The following is a 27476-nucleotide window of genomic DNA, read 5'->3' as shown; positions in this document are numbered from 1 at the left end:
TAGATAATATGTATTTGAAAGTCATCTAAGTTTTCAAATTTTTAGTTTCTGAATTTCAGTCTAAAGACTTTGGAATGCTAATAGAGTCTTTATGAGTGTACTGCATTTTGATATATTTTATTTTTCCAGCAAGAATCAAAAGATAATCGACTCTGCAATTGTGTACTCTGAAGAAGAGAAAGGAGTGCTCAGTGAAGGAGAGATAGAAGAAGATAAAATATTGGTTTTGTTTTAAAGCAAGAAGACAAGGTAGTGATATTATACCAAAGGAAATAAAGCTACTTAAATTTTATTTTCCAAAACTCCAACCTAAATAAGTATGTTAAATAAACATCCAGAAAACAGCCACTGCTTACTCTACTAGCAGATGCACAACTTACTTAACCAAAGAAATAACAGTGAAATATTATCAGAGTTATTTACATGCATATTTACAATGTGTGTTCTTTAGAGTAGCTAACTGGTGGGAAATACTTGTGTTTGCTTTTGGTAACAATTTCTAATCAAGTCTAACCAGCAACAGGTAACAGGAAACAGTTCAACTGAGTTTGGCAACAACAACAATGGAGTATCCTAGGAAAACTAACATGATTATATGGAGTCAAAAAAGGAGCAGTTGGCTTCAGAATTTTAACATTTATGAAATATATGAATTTACTCGAACTACAAAATTAAATCAAACTACATAAAATTAGAAGAATAAAAGAAAGTTACAGGGGTTGGCAAAAGTTAGACATGTTAGATACATTACTAGAAAAAAAAAGCAAAAGAAAAAAAGCACTGCACATACTCTTGAGAAGCATGGTTTAGAACATAACTGTATTACTATTGCCTTGAAGAACACAACAAATTACAGAATAGCTTTTTCTTGTAGATTTGAAAATAAGCTTATCTGAACCAAAGATTTTGAAAGCACCTCACTTCCAAAATACTGCTTGCTTTTCCACATATCAACATGTAACATATTTATTCCAGGAAAAAAGAAAAGTCCAGACCTCACCCATATGTGTTTCGAAAAAAGAAGAAAAAGGAAATGAACAAAACAAAAACTCATACACAAAACTTTCACAAGCCACTTTTCATGATTGTGATATACAGAAAAAAAATTTCTTTCTTATTTGGATCATACTCTTCTTGGAGGGGGAAGTGGAGGAAGTAAATGCAAGATATATTGTATATGGTAAATAGGATGAGTAAATCCCAATATATACTAAAGCAAACAAGCAAGCAAATTCAGATCATTATTCTTTCCCTTTCTTCCTCAAGGGAAGTTTTATGGGACAGTTCCCCATTAAATTTTAATTTCAGTTATAACTTTTAAATAATTTTTATTGCAGCCAAAACATTGTTCAAAAAACATTTTTCACAAAATAAACTATGATATATACACAACGTTTTAACTTACAGGGCATAAGTTTACATTTTTTGGCAGATTCTCTTAAACAAAATGGAAATTGTGTAACTTTAGTACTTGGAGAAACTCAAGTTTCTCATTTTGGTACAAATGTTTTGTGTCCCCCTTCACTCTAACCATACCTAAAGTGTTAAATAAACTAACATTAATACATAACATCTCACTGGTTTCTGTTATGCTCTGATTCTAGACAGAATTTTTCATATGCTTCTTCAATTTCTGGATCCATCTCATCATCAATCTCATCAAAATACCTGAGGAGGAAAAAAAAAATTACCAAAGGTTAACACCTTTACATACAGATTTACATACAGATTTTCAGAGCCAACAGATTTTTAGCATTTGTGTAGATGTCAAGAATAAAAGAAAGCTTTATAAATGACTTATTTATGAAATTTTCCTAAAGGGAATGAAAAGGAAAAAATAATGAGTACTAGGAAAACAAATGAACAGAAACCTCAAAGCAGCACAGATATGTTCAAATACCTACAGTGTTTGTCACCTTTTTAAATCATCTTATGCTGCCCAGTTTAAAAGACAGAAGTAGTTTCCAAGATGAGAGAAAATGCAGTCATGCAATCCACGCTTCCCAAAATTTAATAATGCATCTGTACTGATCCAATTACAAAAACCCATAATTAATAACATATTCGTGTAATTTTGATTGGTCAACATCCTAGTTCAAAGACAGAATACATTAATATAGAAACCCTGTTTGTTGATATGTAAAAGAAGGACATAGAAAATATGTAAGAAAAGTTTTTTTTGCTTCAAAGTGATGTGCATTGAAGAAGCAATCTACATATTTGTCATTAGTTCCTTTGTTCTTGTAGAAGTGTAGCCCACAGAAGAAAGAGGCCTCACACAGAACCGTCCTCCCTGATGTCATGAGAAATAGCTGACAGAGAATCAGCAGACATTTGTCTAAGCTTTTCTTAAGCCTTCAACAAAGAAGGTTACAGTCACTATGCCTGAAGGTTGACTAAGTGTTCTACATGTCACTCTTATGTTCTTGTGAGTCAAATCATGGTCTGAAAGTCCTTTTGTGAGCAAAAAGCTCAGAGCAATTTATTTTAGACCATATTTCTTTCTTATAAAATGGTGTCAAAACGTCACACTATATTTTCAACTATTGCTTCCTCTTTTGCCATAAGGTTGCTTTTCTTGTTCTACAGGAATACTTACTAGCCCCCTAATGGAAAAGTCCTTAGGCTGAAGAGAGAAAGTTAACACTTTCTCCTTTTCAAAGACACTGGAAATTCAGTAATCATTTCTTGTGGGATTTTCATGCTCGTCAGTCAAACAAATTTAGGTTCCCTCTCTACAAACACTTGAAGGCTTGGTGCTTCATTTTGCTTGCAAATTTTTTCTAAAGTGCAGAGTATGTTTGCACATGTGAATAAACATCTGAATTACATGTGAAATGTAATTATCATACTCAGTAGAATAACCATGAAATTGGTTTCAAACTTGTGCGATTAAAAACCAATTTAAACCTGAACAAATACATCCACTGTAGAACTAAGTAACAATTACATTATTTAGTTTCATTTTTGTCAGCATTAAAATCCTAAGTCTGAACTATCACAGCATCACAGTAAAAATAAATATTATTAAAAAAATACTTCACTAAAAAAGAAAACATACAGCTCTCCTGATCCTGACAGATCTGCTCCATTTTCTTCATAATACGGAAACAAATCCTCTCTTTCAAGCAGCTCTTGGTATTTTTCTTGATAGTCTGGCAAAGTAAAAATGAGACTGAGTAACATATAAAACTACTCTGCTAAATTAACAGAAATGTATAAAGTTTAAAAGTTGGCTGGTTAATGAAATCATAAAAGGCAGTGAATGTATTAACAGGAAAAGATCATTCTGCAATGTTTTCTCAGGACATGAATGGATGTCTAGGAATGATGTCTAATTTCCTATAGAACTGTAAAGGTTGTGAGAGATGTCTTTACCTCAAATTATGTTGTGGCACATTGTGCTCAGATAACAGATAAGGAAACCAAGGATTTTGATTTGATTTTTCCATACTAACAATGGACAAACAAAAGAAGACTTGAATATTTCTAGCTTTCTGTAAAGGTCAGATGCTGTGGATTACTGAACAAGTTCTTCTGACCTCAATGAACTCAAATGCACATTCTCCATTTCAAACATCTATCTTCTTTAATGCAGAATAAATCCTGTGCTCTACCAAACCAGGGATTCAGGCAGAATTTTGTCTTTTAAGTTGCATAGGTTTTAGATTCTTGAAGAATAACATTTTATGTTCTTCAACATATAAAACATGTAAACTTAATTACAACTTTTTAAAGAAGACTGAGAAGACAGGCAAGCTAAACTTGTGCCATACCTGGGTCTGCTGCAGTGAAAGGAACGCCATCAGAAGTGTAAAATGTTGGTTCATTCTAAAAATAAAGTCATCCAGAAAGTTATTTGTATTCAGAGAGAAAGAGGTTTGCAGTTTCAAGTAATGCAACTGTCTATTAATCAAACCAAATTCACATGAAATTATGGAACTGAAATGTCCATATATTCTTACCATAAAATAGTTTGGGTCATTTTCAGGGGTAGCTTCTGCATGTGGAGTTGTTCCATGAACTCTACCCCAGTTACTAGATCGCAGTTCTACTAGTTTCAGAAGCATATGTTTCACATCTCTGAAATAGAGAATTACTACAAAAGTCAGAATGTTTTGTGCCAAGCAAGAAATTTGCCTTCTCTTACTGTGCAAATACAAAATAGTTAAACCCATCAAAAAAAACCAAGAAGGATAAAATTTGGTCCATTGTGTAGATAATTTTGAATTTAATTTTACAGCTGCAAGTTCAGACGCTTTTTGTGTCATAATGTCAATATGAGATATTTACCCTCTCCACTTCTGCGGCTGTTAAGTAAGGAGCTCATATGAAAAAGGAAATTGCTGTAGTTTTTACTGAGATACCACACCTTGCATTACAAGTTGAAGAAAACAATCCTTTTTGATAAAACAATAATACTGGGGAAAAAAGGAAGATGATTCTCAAATTTTATTTTAGTTATCTATTCTATGCTCCTAACTTTAGTCTTCTTCATCATAATGAAATGTTTTAGTCAAAAGTAAAAAGTAATGCCCCCAGTACATTAGATACCAACACCCATTTCATCCCTAAAATAAGAGAAAATTCCTTCTTCTTTTAAGCTAGTCTATGGAGAAGAGTATCATTAAAGAATACATTAAAAAAACCCAGTTATTTTCCCAGCTGAAATTGATACCAAATTGATTTTTGTCTTTTTATTCTTTTATATATTCTTTATATTCTTTACATGTATATTTATAGCTATGTAGCCTATTATGGTATTTGCAGTTAGCATTTTATCTACTCTATTGGAGAGAAAGAAGAAATTCCTTGGCAGTTCCAAACCGGTGGTCCAAGGTTAGATTCTCTGGGAAGCCAAGGCTGAAACCAGCTCTCCCAGACACATTTTCATAAACAAAGTTTAATTCCTATCTGAGGTCCGGGAGTGGGGGGAATTCAGAAAAGGGTTGCCCTGGGGGGGAATTACCTCACCCCTTATGTCTCTGTCTGGGGATCCCTGTCGGTTATGCTAATTTGCTAAACTTACAGATATTGTATACACATTATGCTGGGTAGAGCATCTTCAGCTCTTTTCCACCCAGTGAGTTGAGCACCGAAAGATCATTGTAAGATAACCCCTTTTCGTCACCTAACTGCATCTGGCTCATGATTTTAGGACCAGCAAAAGGCATCAAAATTTGTTTGTTGTTCTACATCTTTGAAGCCTAAATTTGTGACATCTATTTTCGTTCCTGAAGCAAAAATTTCCTCATCCTCCTTGTGGGCAGCTCAATTACAACCCACAGATGTTATGAGCTACTCTTGGTCTCCCTCCATATGGCAAGAGATCAGTGTCTGAGCCCTCTACAGGCTTTTAGTAAGTTTGCAAGAAGCTGAGGATGAAGCACATCAGAATCAGATAACCTCATGCACACAGGTGGTTTTATGACAATTTCATGATTAGTCAGTCACCAATATATTACTAATACATTAGTCAGCCACTCGTTTTTTTCCAGATTAAAGCTAAGACCTTGCCAAAAAAGAATGCTCTCCAGAAAAAAACTCAACAAAAATAAAACCACAAAGCATATTTCATTTTGCCTTTACATTTATAGTAATTTGTATGTATTTAATACTGCTACATATTTAGTACTGTTTGTATGTATTTAAGCCTGTTCAATTCAAAATTGAAAGTACAAACTATGAGATATTGTCCCTATTTTCTCTTTGTATGTACTTGCTGTAAGAGCCTAAAGCACTTATTGCAGATACTGAGACCTAATAGGTTAAAAAAAAACAACTGAACTGTGGAACTTGAATCTCTATTAAAAACTAAAATACAAAAAACCCACCCCAAAATAAAATCAACCTAATTGCCAAAAAAGCCACATTACCCTTCAACCGAAAAATACATTTTCTTTTTTATTACATGGAAAATGACCTACACATCACATTGATTTTCATAAATATAAGTTTCAAAGATACTTTTTGCACCTGTTCATTAGAGCTGAAGATTTTTCAAGGTGTTCTTTTTCACATAAACAAAACACTGCACATAAACTTATCTTCTCACCTGCTACAGTTTGCATCCAACACAACATTTTCAATTCTCTGAATCATTTCCTCCATATCATTCTTTCCTTTTTCTTTCCAGGCATCTTCTAAAACAGAACCTGTCAACTAAAGACAAGGTATTAGTATTTTTTTAAAGAAAATTAGAAATCTTTAATAAACAGTCAAGAGATTCTGTAACAGTTCATGACACTTGGACTACCCAATGGCTGACACTCCCAGCTGCCTGTATCTCTTTGCTAACAGATTAACAGACCTCATAAATGGTTTATTTTAAACTACAGACAGTATAGGAGCTCCATGTCCAATATTTATGTTACCTCGAAGTTCACAGCCACTTGTTTCAATCTTGAAATATGATTTTGAAACAACTCTTCAGTGACATTGATCAGATCTTACTTGATTTAAGTACATACTAACATAATTTATTTCCTTTAAATCTCATTTTTGCAGCTGATTTCATGAGTTTACATGACAACAGGAAATAGTTTATTGAGCTTTAGAAACAGTTCAGTCAACTTGGCCAGCATCACATATGTCAGAGAATTTCTTCTGGGTATATATAAAGGAGACCAGAATTATCTGAAAAAGGCAGCCTGAACTTTAATATATAAAAGTGTACAAGGCTAAAGCTGCTGTCAGGAAAGCTTTAGCAGGAGTCACTCTAGAGCAGCTGTGGATGAAAGCTTTTTACTACAAGAATAGGTACTTCATTACCCAGTAATTACACAGGAGGAGTTAAATAATAAAAAGAATTAGTTCGCCACTAATACCAATCTTAGCATAAATACTACATGTTCAAAAATGCTTGGAATGGTGCTGATGATACAAAGGATAAAATCCCAAGAGAAAAGCAAGTATACTGGTCAGCATTTGCTTGGCATTTGTAGTACTCCACAGTGGACTCACCTTAATCCTGGATAATTAGGTAATAGCATCAAGATTAATTAATAATAAACATATTGCACAGTAAACAAAGTAAAACCTGTATCTATCACTGTATAAAATGGAAAAGATAAAATGAGACATTTATTGCTTCAGTAGTGAAGCTAAGGTTTCGTGAGGCAGCCCAGTCTAGCTACATATATACTCAACATTTGTAGGTACTATAAAACATCAGAAAACTTGCATGAAAAAACAGAGTCTCTGTTCTGTAAAACCTTTTTGATATAGCAATGTGTCATTAATCAATTTAAATGACTGGTTTTCTTCTTCTTTTCTTCTTTACTGCACTGTAAAGCTTCCTCATTTGTGTACAGCTGCTTAAAAAGGTTCTTCAATGGCCTCAGGGAAGCACTGCCAACATAAGGGCTGACTGCAGGAGTGAATGTGCTCACTGAGCACAATCTCACACTTGCTGTAAAGCAACCTCCTGAAACACCAAATGAAGGTTTTAAATGACAAAAATCTCTCTTCCCTACTCTATGTTTTTGGTATCAAAAGAAGATGTCAGAAATGAAATTCAAGATAGAACAGGCTGAGAAGCAGTAGAGTATGAGGAATGGTAAAGAATGAGGAAAAAAAACAAGCCAACCAAAAATCTTCAGAAAAATACTGTTTAGCATTTAACCTTCATTCCTAATTTAAACTGTTTTCCCAACTACAAGTATAATGATACCTAGTGAATAAAAGAGTTTCTCCTACATAGAGGCTAACCATTTTACAAGAAAAGGTATGGGTTATGAGCAAAGAGGTTTATTTTCCACATGAAAGAGAAATCTATGTATTTCTACAACAGTCATGACATAGCACAGAATGAAGGAAGAGATATTAAGAACCTTTTGCCACAAAAAGTGGTGAACCCCAATGGCCAAGTGTCCTTCAGAACACAGAGTATACTTAAGATATCACAATTAATTCAGACTGGTCAGTTTTCTCCTACACCAGAAGCAGCAAAATGAGATCTAGAGGAAGCATTTATTCATTGGCACCTCAACTTCAGTTCTATTGCTCATTTGTACACAAATGGCCTTGAATTTATTTTTGGAGCATCTTGTTACTTTTTTTACTGGCTCAATTTCCTAATGCTACTAAGAAAAACAAAACAAGTAGTTTGCTCTGCTAATGCTGTAATGCATAAACCCCTATAAATACTTTCTTATTGCAATTTACCCTACTATTTTTACTTTACGATATTAAAGCTAGGCAGTTTGAAAAACTGATTTTTTTTCTTTTAAAACTGCTGTCTTACCTTCAGCAGTTTCACCGCACATATCAAATTACTGTCCACAGGATTAGAGAAGAGTGCATTCAATAATTCCCGAAGGCCTTCTTGAAGAATTTCTGCCCGTGTAACCTGTCCCTTTGTTCCTTTAATCTGCAAAACATATAAAAAACCCCCAATATTAAAAATACTTAAGTTTTAGAAATTAATTTGGGCACATTTTCTCTCTTGAATGCTGTATCATTTGGTTTGTTTCAAACATAGTTGACATCTATATGCCAAATACTGTAACCATTTGAGAACACAGACTTTCATGGAATCATGAAATGGTTTGGGCTGGAAGGGACATTAAATATCATGTAAATCATGACCTACCTCAATCTACTGGCCATACATCTTCTGACGCATGTTATGCTGAGGTCCTCATCTACCAACACCCAAAACCCTTCTTAGCAGAGCTGCTCCTGACAGATTCTCCATCCAACCTGTATTTGTGCCTGGCCCAGACAAGTACCTTACACTTGACCCTGTTTGCATTGTCCCACCTCCCAAGCCTGTCTTGGTCCCTCTGGGTGGCAACCGTTACTGCCAGCACATTGACTGCACCACACAGCTCGGTGTCAGTGGAAAACTTACTCTGAGTAATCTCTTTGCAATTCTAGCATAACAATACACGTCTAGAATTTTGTTTCTCTGCTAACAAATTGCTAACAAAAGCTATCAAATGCCTGCCTAATGGTTCAAAAATTACCAAATTCCCAGAACCTCACACTCTTTTCCCACTGCATTACATATTCTCTGCAGCAGTGGTAGCTTAGTTCTAGAAAGCAGTTTTTACATAATTAAAAAATTACAGAAAATGGTTTAAAACCAAACGGTATACTCCAAGGAATATGGTATACTCCACAAATGGACAACTTCCCCTGTTCCGAAGTCTTTGAAAAATCTTCATTTTTTTCTTCTAGCAAGTGAAAAGTAGATTTCAAGGACCACTTATGATCCAGAAATGGAAGTGTTAGAGAAGGATCTTCCTCGTGTCAGCAGAACATTTTTATAGTGTTTGCTTAAATCAAACCACTGAAAAAATCAAGTTATATGTGTACTTTTAACTATGCTACAGCAGAAAGTGAACTTGGTGAATGTACAGGCATAAAAATAAAAAAAATTGTACACGTTTTTGAACATATCACAGAAGCATGAAGTTGCTAAATACAAGATTGCATACTTCATGCATGCACCAATGACACAACCATCAGAAGAAATATCTTTAAAAGTCTACATTTTTAATTCCTCGTTTTGAGGATTTTCACATCTGCTTCAAGGGTTTGTTAACACCTCTTATTAGCACCTGAATACTGAATTACATGTTTTTGATCCTGATCTGCTTCTGCTAGGCATTTAATAACATTTAATATGTTGTTAAAGTATAGCCATCTAGCCAGTAAAAGAAAATAAAAGCTTCATTTCAAAGATGTTTGTGGTTGCCTCTTCCCACAAATTCTTACACTTCCATTTTCACTTACATTTCTCTTCTAATGATCTTGTCCTTTTTTGTTTATATGCTTCTTGAACATATGCATTATAATGAAACTGATCTAAAGCCTTTTCACTTTACTGCCCTCTGCCTTTAGAAAAACACCTCAAATTATAGTCCACTTCAGTGTTTACCTACACACAACAAAAAATGTATGAAGAGCCACGTGACAGCTGACTTTCTTCTTACCTCTAAGTTAAGATAAAGTTCAGCTAAGAACAGCACAAAGGCATGAAATTGTTTTCTAGTAGCCTCATCCCCTTTGGTAGCCTCATCTCTGTTTTCATACTCCGTTCGACACCTGTAAAAATGAAAACACAATTATACCATCTGTAGTCATTCCAACATATGTGACATGCTACTCATTTAAAGGAATGCTGAGAACTTATGAACTGCATGAAAACTGTTACATGCTGAATGCTGGGATGTCTAATCTGTGAAGGGAATGAGAGGTCTTCACAAAGAAACAGTGGATTTACATCCTTAAAGAGAAACACATATGATTACATGATTAGGTCTATTAGCACTGAGATATCTGATGCAGCAAATTTAAATAAAACAACTTACAACATGTAGAAATTTTTACAACTGAGTATGTGTCCAGGATGTACAACAGTAACACAGGCATCCAATGCCCAAAGAAATGTGGTAGACATGTTCCCCTCTTCATTGTCTTAGATGCCTTTACTCTTATTTGATTAATTCTTTATCTTGCCATGTTAAGTGACAGTGATACATTATTCATGACACCCAGCTGAGCGGTGTTACCTGACACTCTAGAGGGAAGGCATGTCACACAAGAGGGACATGCCTTCCCTCTTGTGTGGGAAGACCCTGACAGGCTTGAGAGGTGGCCTTGTGCAACTCAGGAAGTTAAACAAGGCCAAGTGTAAGGTTCTGCACATGGGTCAGGGCAATCCCAAGCATTAAGAACACCTTAGGGAAGTGGTTGTAAACAGTCCTACCAAGAAGGACTTGGGGTGTTGGGTGATGAGAAGATCAATGCATACTTGAAGATGAGAAAGACAATTGTATCCTGCATCCAGAGCCCCATGGGCAGCAGGGGAGGGAGGGGATTCTGCCCCTCTGCTCTGCTCTGGTGAGACCCACCCGGAGCACTCCATCTAGAGCTGAGGTCCTCAGAACAGGGAGGACACAGACTTATTGCGTGAGACCAAATCACAGGCTCTGAGCACTTCTCCTGTGTGCACAGGCTGATAGAGCTGGGTCTGCGCACGGGGAGCAGAGAAGGCATCGGTGACACCTTGTAGCACATTCCAGTACCTAAGAGGGGCCCCAAAGAGGGCGGGAGAAGGACTTTTCACATGGGCATGTAGTGACAGGACAGAGGGGAATGGATTCAAACTAACAGAGGACAGGTTTAGAATAGATGTTAGGAAGAAATTTTTTACTGTGAATGTGGTGAGGCACCAAGAGTGATTCCCAGAGAAGCTGTGGATGCCCCATCCCTTTGTTTAAAGCCAGACTGTATGGGGCTCTGAGCAACCTGGTCTAGCAAAAGGTTCCCTGGCCCCTGGCAGAGGAGTTTGGAACTAGATGATTTTTAAGGTCTGTTTCAACCCAATAATTCTATGATTCTGTAACTTATATATAAATACAAAAATAGGATGAACATACTATGGCAGTGAAGTATATCTTTTCTAGTATTTAGCAACTGTGCTAAAAATACACAAGTTTACATAACAGTACAAAAACAAAATTAAAAAATATTTGAGATAAAAGGAAGCCCAGACAAATTTTAATGTATTCTTAATGATTGTGAAATGGATTGAGGAAAAAGTGGAGAAACTGAAAAATCTTGAGTTGAAATACAAAGTTTCAGGTAGAAACTTTGCTGAGAGACAGAAGATGACCTCTCTGTGGTCACAGTTATTAGGTTGTTTATCTGCACACACCCTTCCCGCTCCCAATTTCAACCATATTAGCAAGCAAAACATAAGCAACTTTAAATTAATGGCTTCAGGGTGCTAACATTAACGCTATCCATTGGGTTTGCTTCAAAACCATGAACCAGAAAATGCAACATTAACAGGGATTTCCTTTCATGTTCAAGTAACACACAGTTAAAAAAAATCATAAGCAATGACTTTGAAAGAAAAAACAAAACAAAACAAACAAACAATAACAATAAAAAGAGAGAGAACAACAACAAAAAAAAAAGGGAAAAAACGAGTTTCAGCTTCTGCATGCCCTAGTTTTAGCTTTTGCTTCACAGCGTTTGCACTACATCAAGAATTCTGCTTCTCACCCCAGCCCACCAGTGAGGAGGCTAGGTGAAGATGAGGGGGAGACACCACGGACCCCATGCTGACCACGCAGATACTCCATCCCATGTGCCCTCATGCTCAGCATATAAACCAGAGAGAAAGCTGCCTGGAGGCCGCTGCTCAGGAACCATATGGGCATCATGGGTGATGAGCAGTTGCATGGTGTGTCTCTTGTTTTGTATATGCTAATTCTTTTATCATTGTTATAATATTCACATACTTTTCTGTCCTAATAAAATATCTTTATCTCAGCCCATGAATATTACTTTTTCTGCCTCCAAATCTCTTGCCTATCTCATTGGGAGGGTGGGGGAAGTGAGTGAGGGGCTGCAAGCTGTTTAGCTACCTGCCAGGTTAAACCACAACTTTCCACTCACAATAAAAGACCATTGGAATGCACTGCAGTAAAAGTTTACCACACTTTTGCTGGACTAAATAAAAACTTTTCAAATAAGAGGCAAACCTGAAGCTTAGAAAGCCAGATGTCTTTAAACAAAAAATAAAATGCAAATTTCTAAAGAATTCTGAAGTGTCCAAGACAGTACTCCTTCAAATGTCATGCAGTAATATTTGAAAGGATATATAACAATTTTAAAATGTTGCAATTTTGTCAACTATAAAATCTAATCATTATTAAGCTGCAGTCCCTAGAAATCTGCAGTAACTGAAATGGAATAAATTTATCCTTCTGGATTTTATACAACTATTTCAGAGATACTAAGTCAGTTAGCCCATCAGTGAATAAATCCTACACATTGATTCCAGGCAAAAACCAAAAGCACTAATTAAAAAAACACAATTAAGTAAGTACTGGCAAGAGTAAAAGGACAAAGACAGTATCTATTTGTGCATTTAGTACACTTTTACAGTAGATTAACTTTCCAATTTGCACTATATACTCAGTTCAAAAGATCTCACAGAATTTCAAATGGAGTCCTATTTTTATGTTTAAGAATATTAAAATATTTTAAGATGCATGTGTTCAGTACTCAGCATGTACCTGTTTTTCAAAACTACTCAATCTGTACTATTTTAAATAAGTATCTCTTTGTATGCGACAGAAAGAGTTAACACACAAACCAGAAAGATGAAACTGAAGAGAATAAGGGTTAAACTGACTGATACTGACCTTTGAAGCAGCAACTGTCGGAAGTTCCCACTTTGTGGACTAATGGTTAAATGGTGAGATAGATAGTTACACAACCGTGCTCCCATGTATGAAAAATTTGGGACAGATGTGGCCTTCCAAAATAAAAATGGAAAAATAAATTATAAAAGGAATTATAAGGCTATCAGAAAATATTTTTAAAAGCTTTTTTGAAATCCATGCTTAATGTTGATGAGACAACTCATGAGCATGAAATTAATGATTAATAATTATTATTTGCCATGTTCACTTTTGTATTGCTTCAGCATGTTGATATATGCACTTCGTCAGAACTTATAAGTTCATTACTGTAATTCTGTGGCTCTAAGAAAACCATTATGCCACATGTCTTCATGTAACTCTACTTCTGCACTGTGACCTACAACTGAAGAGTGTCTCAAAGTCACTTACAGACTACTTATACAAAAAAATCAACAGTGGACATTAAGACACTTTTTCAAAAACACATACTCTCGCAAGGAACAATGAGTACATTCAAACAACATCATAAAAAGTTGTCTTCTTTCAGTCTATAAGCTATTTATTCCATAATATCTTTTTGCCATGGTTAATACCCAAGGAAAGAGTGTAAGAACATGACAAATAAAGAGAAACACTTTCTTCCATACATCCTCCAGCAATCTGCAGAATTGCAAACTTCTGAATCAGAGAGTAAGACTAGACCATTACAAGTAACAGCTCTCAATGTATCCTTTTTTTGCTAAAACAAGTCCTGTTACTGCTGAACATCTACACCTTTGTTATCTAAAAAAAGGTGTTAGGAATGATATTATGTAAAAAATCTTCTGGTTTAATCTGATAATTCAAACTTTAAAGAAATGGAAATTTATTTTGTTCTCTCATTTTCAAGCCTTCTCTAACAACTCCTGAATTTCAGATTATTTCTCAGATGCAGTTTCAGTGAAAAGAGGTTCTGCTACAAGTAATTTCACCTGCTTTGCCCAAAAGAAAATGAGGATACTAAGAACTCAGTAAACTTCTTTGGCGTTATAATCTTTGAATATTTTTTTTACATTCTGATGATCTATCAGTGCTACAGATATGCTTGAGCTGCTCCAACATGTTTGAAAAAAAAAAAATTCTTGCTAATGCAATTATAGCTAGCTACCTCTTACAGGTAGAGAAAATGACATAATTCTTCTATGTGCATAGAGTTGCTGGGAAAAAAATTAAGTGTCTTTGGAAGACACAACAAGTTTAAGTAATTAAGATAGATAAATGGAATTCACTTTCCAGTAAGGGGCATGTGAACTACCTAAAAAGACTTTGATGCTATGGTTCAATTAGTTGCTCTGACTAGAAGAGGTATCCCTTTTTTATAAAGTGAGCCTTTTTAATACTTTTTCCTAACAAAAAAAACTCCAACCCAACAAACCCCCAGCAAATAAAAACTTTAACATCCAAACACATACACAAATTCTTCACATCTCTATTTTTTTAAACATTATCTTCCTTATTAGTTGGTCTGTACTTGCAGTTGCACCAAACATTGAAATAACTAAATATTAGGCATTATGATTTGGCATAGCACAACAGACAAAAAAAAAATTCCACCCTATATCTTCCTAATAATCAATCATTACATTGCAAAATCATATTCTTGGAACAATTATTTCTGGTAATACCACTTTATCTCCAATTCAAAAAAGTCACAATCTAAGCATGAAGGCTAATCTACCAACATGTATCTGGAGAAACTGTAGCTGCTCTAACAGGAACAATCCACTGCATTAACTGGATAACAGTAAAGGTTCTTAAGCTATGACTTCAGTGTCCAACTTTTAGAAGACACAAGAACTGTCACTTCACTCTGTTCAGACATAAATAAAAACTTAAGTACATAATTACTATTCACAGACAGGCTAAGATACCTTACACAGAAGTGATGGGAAGACCCTACACGATATGGGTTTAATTTATTTCAGTATATTTCCTTTACAAACCTAGCATATGTAAATCTGCTTAGTTGGGTCAAATTTGTATCACTGAAGCAGATGCTTATCAGTTACAGCAATTTTAATTGTTTTGTGAAAAAAGAGGAGACAAATGCTTGGGCCTTTGCTCAAGAAAGAAGAATAAGTATAGTTGGCTTTGCTTAGACACTATACTATGCTTATACATAAGATATCTTAAATTAGACGCTTTTGGATACTAGCATAGCTTTTCAGCATTAAGCTTTATTTTTCATGTAACTTTTTCATACAAATTTTTCAGACTAACATTGAACTTCTGAGTTGAGGAAGTCACACTAAACCCTAACACCGAACTTGCTTTTAAAAGGGGACAGAGAGGAAGAGGCAACAATTAAGACTTCTATTAAATGCAAGTCAGTGTATTTAAAATACAGGAAGTTAAAAATAGCATAAAATCCTATTTTTTCCATTCCAGTAAACTATCCTCCATGGGTTCAAATAAAGAATGGGAAAATGATGCTGCCAAATGGAGCACAGGTGATCATCATGTCTAACTAAACTGGTCTCAAATTTGCATTAATTCTGTATAACAATGAGAAACCTGAGAGTCTACAGTTCTGTACAATGGCCAACCAGTCATTCCACTTCTACGTATACCAGATTAAAATATTCTGCAGGTATCTTCACTTAAGTAAAAGTCTGCTTTCTTACTTTTATTCAAGGTAGAACTTGTAAGCAACAAACCTATGAAAGGTGCATTAGGATAACAACAAATAAAGAAGAGCAAGCCAGAAGCATGGCTTCCTTTTCTGCAGCAAGCCCAAAAGACAGTAACAGCAGCTCATTTGCTAAGCAGCACATATTAAGCTGTTCTTTCCAATGGCTCCCCCAATTAGTGCAGAGTTCAGCTCAAGGTCTCTGTCCTCATTTCCATGGCCATCAATGGGACTGGACCTAGTTATCCTTAGAGGAGCTTTCCTTTTCTCCAATTATGCTGTTCTGATATAGGTATATTTCAAATAAAGAAAAAGCGTGGCAGTAACCAGGTATTTCCCAAAATATGGTGAGTACAGTAGGTATGATTTTTTAAATACCTAGGAATTAAAAGTACCTTCGGATTATGCAGAATTTTTTTTTGCACAAGAGAATAAAAGTGTACAATATTGTATAAGTTTTTCGGTCTTTACTAACAAAAATTAAAATACAACTTCCTTTAATTAAGTAGTATAATTTCAACTGTAGTATGTTACCCAGGAGATACAAACAGAGAACAAAGGAAACAGCAAACTGGGAAAATTTATACAAATTAGGCATCCTAAATCTGAGCTACCATTTCAATTTACTGAGCAAAATCCTTCCCTATATATTTCAGTCTAAAGGGAAAAAATATCAATCATTACATTACTACCTAGATACAATTATGTAACAAATACTGGAAAGCCTGTCTTGGACACTGGGACACAGAGGCATAATGTCCATCTTGTAATACATTACCTGCTGATAGATGAGTTCAACAAGTTCTTGTAAAGCTTCATCTGCAATAACACAACCATTCAGTGTTTCGGCAAACTGCTCTATTTCCGTTTCAAAACAACCTGGCTGCTCCGTAAGGTGATTTAGGAAGTCTTGTACATATTCTGCCAGAGTCAGATAGCTGTCGCATCTATCTTCCAAGGAAGAATCCTGGAGAAGTGAAAGAATATGCCAACTACTTAAAAACAACCTTGAAGAATTGTTACACCTTCTGTCTCCAGAAATAACCACACAGCTCTGGGTTTTGAGTCTCTGTGCACTTGATAGAGATCTTTGTTACACAGTTCACTCCAACATTTTTACAGAGCATAGACCCTAACACCTCCTGGAGTGTAGACTACAGAAGCCTCTTGTAGTCCAATCACCTTAAGAACCAGGCAAAGTATTTTTACAGACATTAGGGTCTCCCAGTAAAATACATTAAAAATGGATTAAAAAGAAGTAAGTTCTCAAGTTGGTTACAAGATTAACTAACAAACCAAGTAAGTTTATCTGCTAAGGGTAGAACTACCAAACTGAGGTTCAACACTCATTCCTGGTGCTGTACTGTGAATTTATGAACCATAGGAGGAAAAATAAATGGAAAATTGGAAACATAGTATTTTGGGCTTAGATAGTGTGTACAGTGCAAAAAAATGCAGAAGGGAGAGTAATTAGAGAAATACAATGAATACATAGTACTGTTCCCATGTAAGAAGTATAATCAGAAAAACTGATATTTTAAAGTCAGAGTATTTGTATGTCTTGGCAAAAGATGAAAGATTACAAGGCATGAAATGAAACTATTCAACTTAAATTGCTTTAATTTACAGCTACTGAGATTTAAAACCAGACAAGACAGTTAACACAACTGCTCCTTAAACAGAGGAGGGGCTATCCAGTATCACTTTATTGATATTTATGCTCCCACCGATGAAAAAAAATTTTTGTCCATTCAGAAATGAATCTATGTGACAGTATCTAAAGTCAACACTGTTCCAGATGATTATAATGCAGGTATATGAAGAGAATAGCAAAGAAAACAGCATACTTTGTGATGTCACTAGTAGTAACATAGTCCAACTACACAAAAAGTTGTGTAAATCACCTCATATCTTTCCGAAATGGAAGAAGGAGCCTGAAGTGGCATTTCTAAAAAATAAATTACAATTAGCCATTCAAGACATAAGAGTAATGTAAAGAAAATCAGAATTCTCAACTGTCCTGCCATTTAAAAATGCTTTATGGGTGTCTATGGTAAAGTTGAGCTAAAATGATAAAGCACTTTTTCTTTACTTAAAGAAAGTGTATATAAAGTGTACATAAATATATTGACAAGGGTTATAACTATACTGTCCTCCTCCCCTTCTACTCCCTTAATAGGGATTTTTCATTACTTTGCCTTCTAAATGTCTATCTCTCCTCTACTGAGAAGCAATATGGATCTGTGAAAAATTTCTAGCTGAGTGTGAGCTATGAGAAAGACACATTGTTGAAAGTCACATCCTGATATTAATTTCAGGACTTGTGAAGAATGTGTGGGTAAAAAAACCCAGACTTTCCAAAATCATTCAGACATGTCATAAGTTAGTGAGGTGGGACATACATCAGTGTAACAGAAGTAAAATATATTTAACTAGAAGATATGCCTTAATAACACTAAAGGCTAAATAACTTAATGTTGCCCACCAGAAATAAATAAAATAAAATAAAGAAAAAGGGTTTATGGAAATAAAGGCAAATTATTACTACATAAAGCCTTTGACAACCTGAGGATTGGAGCATGGGCACTTCAGAGTACTTTCTAACCTGAAGTTTTCTATGATTCTAATGGCTTGGAGCTTCCAAATCCAAAAAGTAAAGGCTAACAGGCCTATGTATGACTTGCTACATACTCTGCTTCACTAAAGAAAATCAACATTTATAAGGCAATGTCAAACAGCCCAGTAGGAGTTCTGTACAATAAATCTAAAACTAGTTTGTTTCACAGAACTATTACATTACTGTGCAGCTACTGCAGCCTAATCACATACAGCTGAACTAGCATCTCTCCAAACAACCTGTCTGAAAACTCTCCAGCCAGGCTGCAGAGCATGCATTTGCTGTAGCTAGTAAAAGAAGCTGCTCCTTCTGACAGATTGTTACAAGATCCTCCTTCAGCAGAGAGGAGGGTATCTTCCTCACACTCACTTGGCAAGAATCCAGTCTTGGAGAACATCCTTGTGTTGTAAGGGATCCACTACCATTTGGTATACTGGTGTCCCTGCTGTATGCTCTTATTTTCAGTTTGTAATTAAGAGGCCAAACACAGAGAACTAAACTCTGTACCATATTCATCTACCTGTACTAAATATGCAACTTCAAAGAAGACTAGGTTTCAGTAACTATGCCAGGAAACTGAACAAACAGGAGAGAAAAATGAGTACTTTGGAAATTCAGAAATATACAACTTTAGTAAAATTATTTATAATTGATATTTTAAAAACAAACTAAATTTAGCCCAATAGCTTCTAGACATAAAGAACTTGCATGTCTCATTGTCAGATTTTAAAATTTAACATAAATGTAGAACCACACAATGTATCAGCCCAAGGAAAACAAAGCAAATGACTCTTGATTATTTTTCAGGAGGAATTGGCTAACAGAAGCCTGTTAAGATTACATATCACTACAAAGTTATAATTTAAAGCCACAAAAGTAGTCTAGAAATTTTCTGTTAATTTCAATAATTACTCCATCAAGCCAGCACTCCAATTGCTTTCTCAAATCTTTGATAGCTATAGGATGGGATCCTGGATTATTCACAACAAAAGAGTAACTGATGAAAAGATTATAAATTTGCCTCTCTTTTATTATGTTTCAGTTTATGAGTTTACATACAAAAGAGTAGAAGGCTAAACAGGTACTAGAACTCCCTATATAAATATATGTACTGATTGCTGTTTTCCTTTATCTAGTAAATTAATATTTCCACTCGTGAACTTAGTCACTAGTAACTTAATATTGATTTTTCTTCAGATATATTAGGAACAAGCTTTTTTCCTTTCAATTAACTGAACTCAACAAGTTTCCAATAAAGTTATTGCAAATGCAACTACAAAAAGACTGCTGCTTATACAAAACCACCTATTCATGCTGAATGAGGTTAAGTGGCACTCTCATGCTTGGTCTTCTGATGGAAATTACTGAAGTTAAAATAGAAAAAAGTAGGAGGGAAGGATTATGGAACCCTAAAATAATAAAAATCTCACTCCTAAAGCGATGAAGTAAGAATGTTATTATGCCCATCTGATAGAGTGACAGCCATATTATTATCATACAGCCATTCCAAGGAACAAATCTGGTGTTTCCTACTGGCAATTTAAACCTATCTAGTCATTTGTTCTCCTGCAGACATCTACAACTTCCATGGGTTGTATAACGTACGCAAACAGAGAATTCCATGGAGGCCTTTCTTCAACGTCCTGGTGAAGTTTTTCTGAAAATTCTAGAAAACCTTGTAAGCTGTGGTATGGGGTTCGGCTGTTCGTCTCTGCTCCCACACACGCTTAGGATGATTCTGGCAGGCTGTGTCTCAAAAGATGAGTCTGGACTCCAGGGTTTTTCAGTCTTCAGAATTGTTTATTATATCTTATCTATAAAGTCCCTTCTCTGCCTGACTGGGATCTGACCAGCATGGCAGCCAAAGGCACTCTGACCACCCCCAAGGCGGGCACATCTTTTATAACAAAAACTACGTATATCATATTTACTTTTTATCTCCAATACCTATCACCCTCGTCACCAGATACACTCTCACCCCAGACCAATCCCCAAGTGCCAACACCACAGCAGAAGATGGATGACAAGAAGAAGAAAGAAGAGTCTTGTGACATGCCCTGATTCCTCCATCTTGTCTCCATAACCCCCCTGTACCAAAACCCCAAAATCTGTAATTTACCCTATAACTACGTTTTTCCCTTCACCATTCACACCCGGGTAATTCCCACAGGTTCCATCTCCTCATACATCGGTGGCACATCCCTAGATGGATCAAAATCAAGCCACCAAGTGCTTTTGGCAACATTCCAAGACCCCCGAGCCCCCCAAGGGTTCTCTCGGTAGCTCTGGACATCAGGAGTGATGTGCTGGGCTCCCACACTGTACTCCTTAAACCATCTTCACAGGTAATTGATAGTTTTGAGCATCAGAACTGGAAAGACTGGAAATTAACTGACCTTATAGTTACGTGGACAGACACAGTAATTATAATGGTGCATAATCCAACAAGAAATCAACACTATTTTTAAAATAATAAATGGTTTTTTGCTATTACAAAACAACTGTGGATTTATGAGAGAAATACAATATTTCAGATCTAAAAATTCAGGGACCTTTACAAATGGAAGCTAATAAAGGAGTACTTTTGAGTAAAAAAAGAAGTTTTGCAAAACTTTGTTTAGATTCAAAATTTAAAACTCATGGTCAAAATCAGCATAACAGTAAAATGTGCTAAATTTTTTACTTTTATGACAAGTGAGCCCAGTTTATAAAATTCCTTCAGTTACTAAAAAAAAAAAAACCCAACAGATTTTCTAATAGTGAAGAATGAAAGAAAAGAACATTGCTTTATGTGTAGCATATTCTAATTAGATTAAAGTCTCTGCAACATGTTTTGTTAACGTTTTCAGAGGTAGTTTTATTAATAGAAGAGTCACATTCATAGCATATTCCAACAACATAGCAACCAGGAACACCCACAGGCTTGTGTGTTTTTCAAAACAGCTGAAAAGCAACATTGTTGGCATTGAAACTTTGCAGTTTTAAGATTGCACTATTGGAAAGGTTGTTGGGGTTTTTTCTCTGTCTTGAAACTGAAACACTTTATTTATAGAAAACATGTAACCAGTGCTGGGGCAAAGCAGTTATTTTTTTCTCCTAGATTATCAAGTCACCAAAACACCTTCACACGGGCATTGTTAACAGTTGTATTTTGGCTATGGGGTTTATTATACGGGACAATAATCGCATTCAGTAAACAGGCAAAGCGGCTAACACTAAGGTAACATCAATTTTACTGGTGAGGAAAAGATTTCAAAATACCAAACCACCATATTCAGCATTCAAATGAGGTATTTTTCTACCAGTTATCAAAATTCAAATTGGTTTAGCATCCCCCTTCTTTTTTAAAACACTTGATTATATTTGTAAAAGTTCCCACCTGTTCAGATAGAGTACCAGAGTCTGACTGTTTGCATAACAAAAGGATGTACCAAGAATTCACAGAGATCTTCCCTGGAGTAGAGTTACTGAAGCAGTAACATAGAAGACAATGGAGGAGGAAATAGAAGTACCAGCTTTTACTACATGATGCATCTACAAATTGATCTGAGTCTGGCTGAAAATACATTTCTTACTAGGTGTGTTGGTAGGTAACTGGCAGGAATGAGTCTAACACTTTTTTGCCCTTTGGTGATCACACACCACCACTGATGACACATGATGCTACACACTAGCTTAGGCAGTCATGATGAATGGTACCTGTGGCACAGGAAATTCAGGAAAGGCAAAGCCTGTGCTCAGAAAAGCTGAAGTTCAAGCTTTCTCTCCCTGTGAATTGTGCATAAGAGCGAAGCTATGCTTCCATTTAAAATGCAGTATAGATGTAACTACAAGAGAGGTAGTCACCAAAAAAACAGCTTACTCTCATGTTGACTGCAACCAATGCCTGGTGTAGTCAAAAAGGAATATGGTTATCTGCAGCAAGCTTTGGCAAAATTTTCCACAGCAGAGGTGCTCATGTACATCATAATATTCACCCAATATCACTTAACAACCTGGCTGCAACTCTGGAGGTTATAATCAGAATTTTTGGAATCACTTTAGCAAATACAGAATTCAAATTATCTGCCATAAAAAAATTCAGGAAAACATTATTAATTTGAATACAAGTAAATTGGCACATATTAAAGAATGAAGTTAAAACACTCACTGTGAAATTCTGATTGAAGTTCTGGTTGTACCCTGATGGATAAAATTCAGGTGCTTTAGCAGACAAGTTTGACGTTGCTACAGGATCCACAGCTAACTGAGGTTCAGCCATTTCTGGTCCAGAATCAAGAACTGAAACTTTATCTTGAGATCCAGATGGAATTCCTGTCTTTTGCAGGTGTTCTGAAAAATTTTTGTTAACAGCTTGTCTTAGAAATCACTAAACTAGTATGTATTCACACAGAGTAAACACAGAATATATATATATATATATATATATATATATATATATATATACACACACACATATACATATATATATTTACTTAAAGTATGGTTTTACTATAAATATACTTCCTTCCTCCTGTATAAATATACTTCTCACATAGGCTTACTTTAAATACCTAGGTTTTATTGTTTATTCTTAGGTATGGATATTCATTTAAGCATACTCCACGTCTTTCTACATGACAGAAAGTAAACAGTGCTCTTGTGCAGGTGAACAAAAAAAAGGGAGAAAGGAAAAAAAAAACACATTGTCTAAGAGTTTACCTATGCAACTAGTAAATCTGCTTATAGTACATTTGATTATCCTGTGATTCTTCATTGATACAAATACAAGATACATTTGGAAGGTCAATAAATGACAGACAGCTCTGATTTGACCAACACTTATTTTCAACAAAATGCTCAAGGACACTTGGCTATTCTTGTTCTTATATACCATTTGCTACAACATCTAGTTGAAGTGTTTTTAAAACACTATTTTCCAAACCTCTCTTTACAGACTAGCTCATAAGTTTATTGAAAACAGAACCTGATACCTACCTGAAAAAGCTGACCAACAAACATTGCTTTGTATTACTGTTGGGTTGGATTTATTTTTTTTTATTTTAGGCTGGAATTCTTCAGTGGGGGAAGACTGAGACCATCTGCAGTCAGATTAACAGATGGGTAAAAAGTACATTTAGATGTGGGGGCACAAAAGGGGAGAAAGGACAGAGAGTATTGCAAGCAGCTGCAATACAACATCACACCTTTACCTGGTCCAGGTTCATAACCCAGTATATGCTGGTTTCATCTGGGATAGAGTTAATTTTCTTCTTGCTAGCTAGTACAGCACTATGTTTTCGATTCAGTATGAGGCAAGAGTTGATAACATGGGTTTCCCATGCTCTCATGGTGAGCAGATGCACAAGAAGTAGGGAGACAGCAAAGACTGGACAGCTGACCCGAACTGGCCAAAGGGATAATCCATACCACAGAACGTGACGTTCAGTATATAAACTGGGGGGAGTTGGCCAGGAGTTGTCACTTGTTGCTGAGGGACAGGCTGGGCATCGGTCAGCAGGTGGTGAGCTGACTGCACCGTTCATCACATGATTCTCTTAGGTTTTCTTCCTCTTACCCCTCCCTAGTCACCCAGGTGTCCGCCGGCCCCCAGGGCTCACCACGCTGACCCGGCCTGAGCGCAGAGCACGCATCGCACACCCGGGAACAGGACGACGCTCCCGAGGGCAGACGCCGGTGTCCCTGCGGCGGGCGGGGAGCTGCGCAGGTGCCTCGCGAAAAGAAAAAGCGGGGAGAGCAGCCCGTACCTGCCACCCCGGTACCCAGGGGCGCCGTCTTCGGAGGCCGCAATGGTTCCTGCTGTGGGAAGAGGCCGCCCGGCTGGTGCTGCCGCTCCTCGGCCGAGCCCGAGCCGCGGGACGCGCTGCCCGCGGGCCGGGCCCCGCCGCCGCTCTCCAGCGCGCCGCACCCGCGGCCCCGGCCGGCACCTGGCGCTCGGTCGAAACTCTCCGACATGCTGAGGCCGGGCGGCTCGGGCGCTCATGGGAGGGAGGAGCGAAGCGGAGCGTGGCGGGCGGGCGGAGCGCGGGCCCGCCCCGGGCCCGCACTTTCGGTTTCACCCCCGCGCAGCGTCGCGATGGCCGCGCCCGCCCCGAGCCAGCGGCAGCCTGGAAACAGCGTTTCCAAAGGCACCGTAATTCCCTGCCACTGCATCTCCACGGTAACGAGCGGGGCGAGGTGACCGTGGCAGGGCCAAGGCTTCAGCTACAACAGATCTCCAGCCACAGGTGCATCACGCCACGCTGTGCATACACAAATGTTTACACAGACAGGGAAGGAAAAGCTACAGGCAAAATTCTAAATTCAGCCCCATTAAGTTAAATCTCCAACATGACCATATATTTGTACGGTTAGGGCTAAAATAAAACTATAATCAAACTATTTGTTCAAAAAAATATATTTTCATTTATAATTTATGCATAATGTAATAACAAATGCTCTTCTGATTTACTGTTTAACCACCTTCCACACCAATAGGAACCAGCTGAAGAACATGGTTCATGTAATGTATTTTTCCTAATATTATCACATAAACTGAGAACGGTTCAACTCACATGTCCATTTACAATTTAAATAATCTACTCTTCTTCAATTTCAGTCCTTTCAAGGTCTTGCTCTCATTGTTTTGCAAATTCTGTATCAACTTTTGAGATGAGGCGGGTAAGTGTAATCTGTTACTATTCAGAACACAAATATACTTCAGCTCATCCTGCTGAGGGAGTTTATATTTTGTCTCCGTGAACAGTCTGGTCTGTGCTGTACTTACCACTTGTTCTTGCCACATAAAAAAAAAATCAAAAGATTGTGTGGCATTGGGTCCCAATCTGTTCACCACTCAGGAAGGGGTGAAAAAAATAGGGAAGTATGTATGAAACATTATTTGAAAAATTACAATAGAGCTGTCTTGTATTTTTAAAAAATCCAATTCAGATTGTAAAATGGTGCCTTTAGAAGTCAGGTTCCTATTGGGTTTATTATTACATGTTACCATTTTCAATTATTAACAGGGCAGGGATGGGGTATAAAATATTTGTTAGCTCTCCAAGGCATGAATTGGACTGATTTTTGCCAAGATAAAAAGGTGGCCAGACATTAAAGGTGTCACAAGTTAAAATTAATGAGGCTCATGGGGAAACTGTTCCTAGGCAACCCTTCTGGAAATATAGAATGGTAAACTAATAAATCTATACTCTGCAACTGGAATGTGAGCAGATGCAGGATGTTTTGAATGAGTCTTAAAAAACATTATAATACTTCACTTGTGTAAACCATTGTCAAAACTAATTCTTTTCCCTTAGCAGACATTTTATGTTATATTAATTTAATAACTGTTTGTCAACTGCTTACCATTTAAAGTGGAATGTGATCCCAGATCCATATTTTTCTTGCAGGTGCTCTACTTAAATTTGCATGAACACAGTTGAGTTTAGTTGGGAACCCAATTTCCTCTCCCTAGTGCAGACACCTAAAACAAAATTAAGAAAAACAATCAGGTAGTTAATTCCAAAATAACAAGCCCCAAATACTGCCTACAACAGTACACCCCTTTAGACTGCTTAACATTATGCTTAGAAGGTTTTGGCCTGAGTAGCTGAAGTCCTGTGAATTACTTCAAGCGTCTGAAGTCACACAGCAGAACCCCTGAGATCACTAAACTCAGCAGACCTAATCTAAGCACCAAATTACTGGATTAAAACTTTCAACAAATATAATTATAAACACTTCTAGGCAGCCACCAGGAGATACCTGCATTGTCCTAAGTGTCTTACCTAATAATCCAAAACTTAGCTCACAACAAAATCTACACACACCTTCAGTACCTGGTGCCAAGAAGTCACACACCGTAACCTAGTCACTATTCAGAACACAAGCATTTTTACACACTCATTTTTTTTTTTAATGCTGATAATGTATTCCAATTAGAAAAAAAAGGAGAGGGCTGGTTCTAGCTTTTGAAGTGTAATTTATTTTTAATAACTGGAATTATTCCAATTGCTATCATACTGATGAGGCATGTTGTTGTAGAAGTCAATGGTTATTGAGGCCAAAACATAAACCACAGGCATAATCTGTAGCTCTAAAGCTCTGCAGATTTCACACAAGCTTATTTAAAAGCACAAAAGTAATGAATATTTAGTAGTAGAGATTCCTATTAATTATTTTCAGGGTGACTCATGTTTTCAGTGCTTAACTTTACTTGCTAAGTCACCATTTACAAGTCTGGAAGCTGTCTCATCTCCAGCACACGTAGTTTGCATGAGCAGCTACACAGACTTCAGTAAATTAAAAAAAAAACCAAACAACAAAACAAAATGTGCCTCATACACGGAACCCACAGACCATGAGAAGTAAGACAACAGATGCAGGACTGTGTGAAGACAATGTATGGAGGCAACGGGCAGTGTGGCTGGCTGTCCTCCGGAACTGCCTCTCCAACCCCATGTGCTCTTCATCCAGCCATGTATTATTTCAACAGCTGTAGAATCAAAGGAGCATGGAATCGATTAAGTTGGAAAAGACCGCTGAGATCATCGAGTCCAGCCTACGACGGAACATTACCACGACAATCAGACCATGGCACTGAGTGCCACGTCCAGTCTTTCCTTAAACCCCCAGGGACGGCGACTGCACCACCTCCCCGGGCAGCCCATCCCAACATCAAATCACCCTTTCTGCGAAGAAATTCCTCCTAATGCCCAAACTTGACACAGCTCCCCATTTTCTGTTCCCGTACTGCGCCTACCACTCCGACACCTCGCTGCTTTATCACGCATTTTTAGAAGTAACAATAACGAAGAGGACACCACTTACGTGCTATGGCGTTAGCCCCACGTCCAACACGCGCGTTTCAGCACGTCTCCTCGCTAGCCCCGACCTTCGTCTCCCCGCCGCGGCCAGCCACAGGCTGGGCACGGTTATCCCGCTCTCCCACTGCCGGCGCCGCGGGCTCGGCCAGGACCGCGGCAGCCCCGCGCCGCCGCCCCTCAGACGCCGCGTGACGCGGCCGCCCGACCCCCGCGTG

General features: G+C 37.1%; 1 protein-coding gene across 5 annotated transcripts; it reads right to left on the bottom strand.

Annotated features, from left to right (window-relative positions):
* Nucleotides 1–273: 273 nt before the first annotated feature.
* On the bottom strand, nucleotides 274–27440 carry PAIP1 (poly(A) binding protein interacting protein 1). 5 transcript variants are annotated; one of them, XM_018924499.3, is made up of 13 exons: nucleotides 27266–27440; nucleotides 26780–26930; nucleotides 25802–25919; nucleotides 22605–22786; nucleotides 16616–16804; nucleotides 13170–13282; nucleotides 9942–10053; nucleotides 8246–8371; nucleotides 6056–6162; nucleotides 3966–4083; nucleotides 3777–3831; nucleotides 3062–3155; nucleotides 274–1668 (listed from the first exon to the last, which is right to left on the bottom strand). In XM_018924499.3, the coding sequence occupies exons 3-13, from the start codon at nucleotides 25830–25832 to the stop codon at nucleotides 1575–1577; spliced, it is 1221 nt and encodes a 406-aa protein (XP_018780044.1). In that variant the 5' UTR covers nucleotides 25833–25919; nucleotides 26780–26930; nucleotides 27266–27440; the 3' UTR covers nucleotides 274–1574. The 5 variants fall into 5 exon arrangements, with proteins under 5 accessions (XP_018780044.1, XP_050842574.1, XP_018780043.1 ...); XM_050986617.1 differs by having other exon boundaries at nucleotides 26791–26930; XM_018924498.3 differs by having other exon boundaries at nucleotides 26795–26930.
* Nucleotides 27441–27476: the final 36 nt, after the last annotated feature.

This window comes from Serinus canaria, chromosome Z, assembly GCF_022539315.1.
Source record: "Serinus canaria isolate serCan28SL12 chromosome Z, serCan2020, whole genome shotgun sequence".
Lineage (NCBI taxonomy): Eukaryota > Metazoa > Chordata > Aves > Passeriformes > Fringillidae > Serinus > Serinus canaria.
This window is presented reverse-complemented; position numbering and strand designations above follow the sequence as displayed.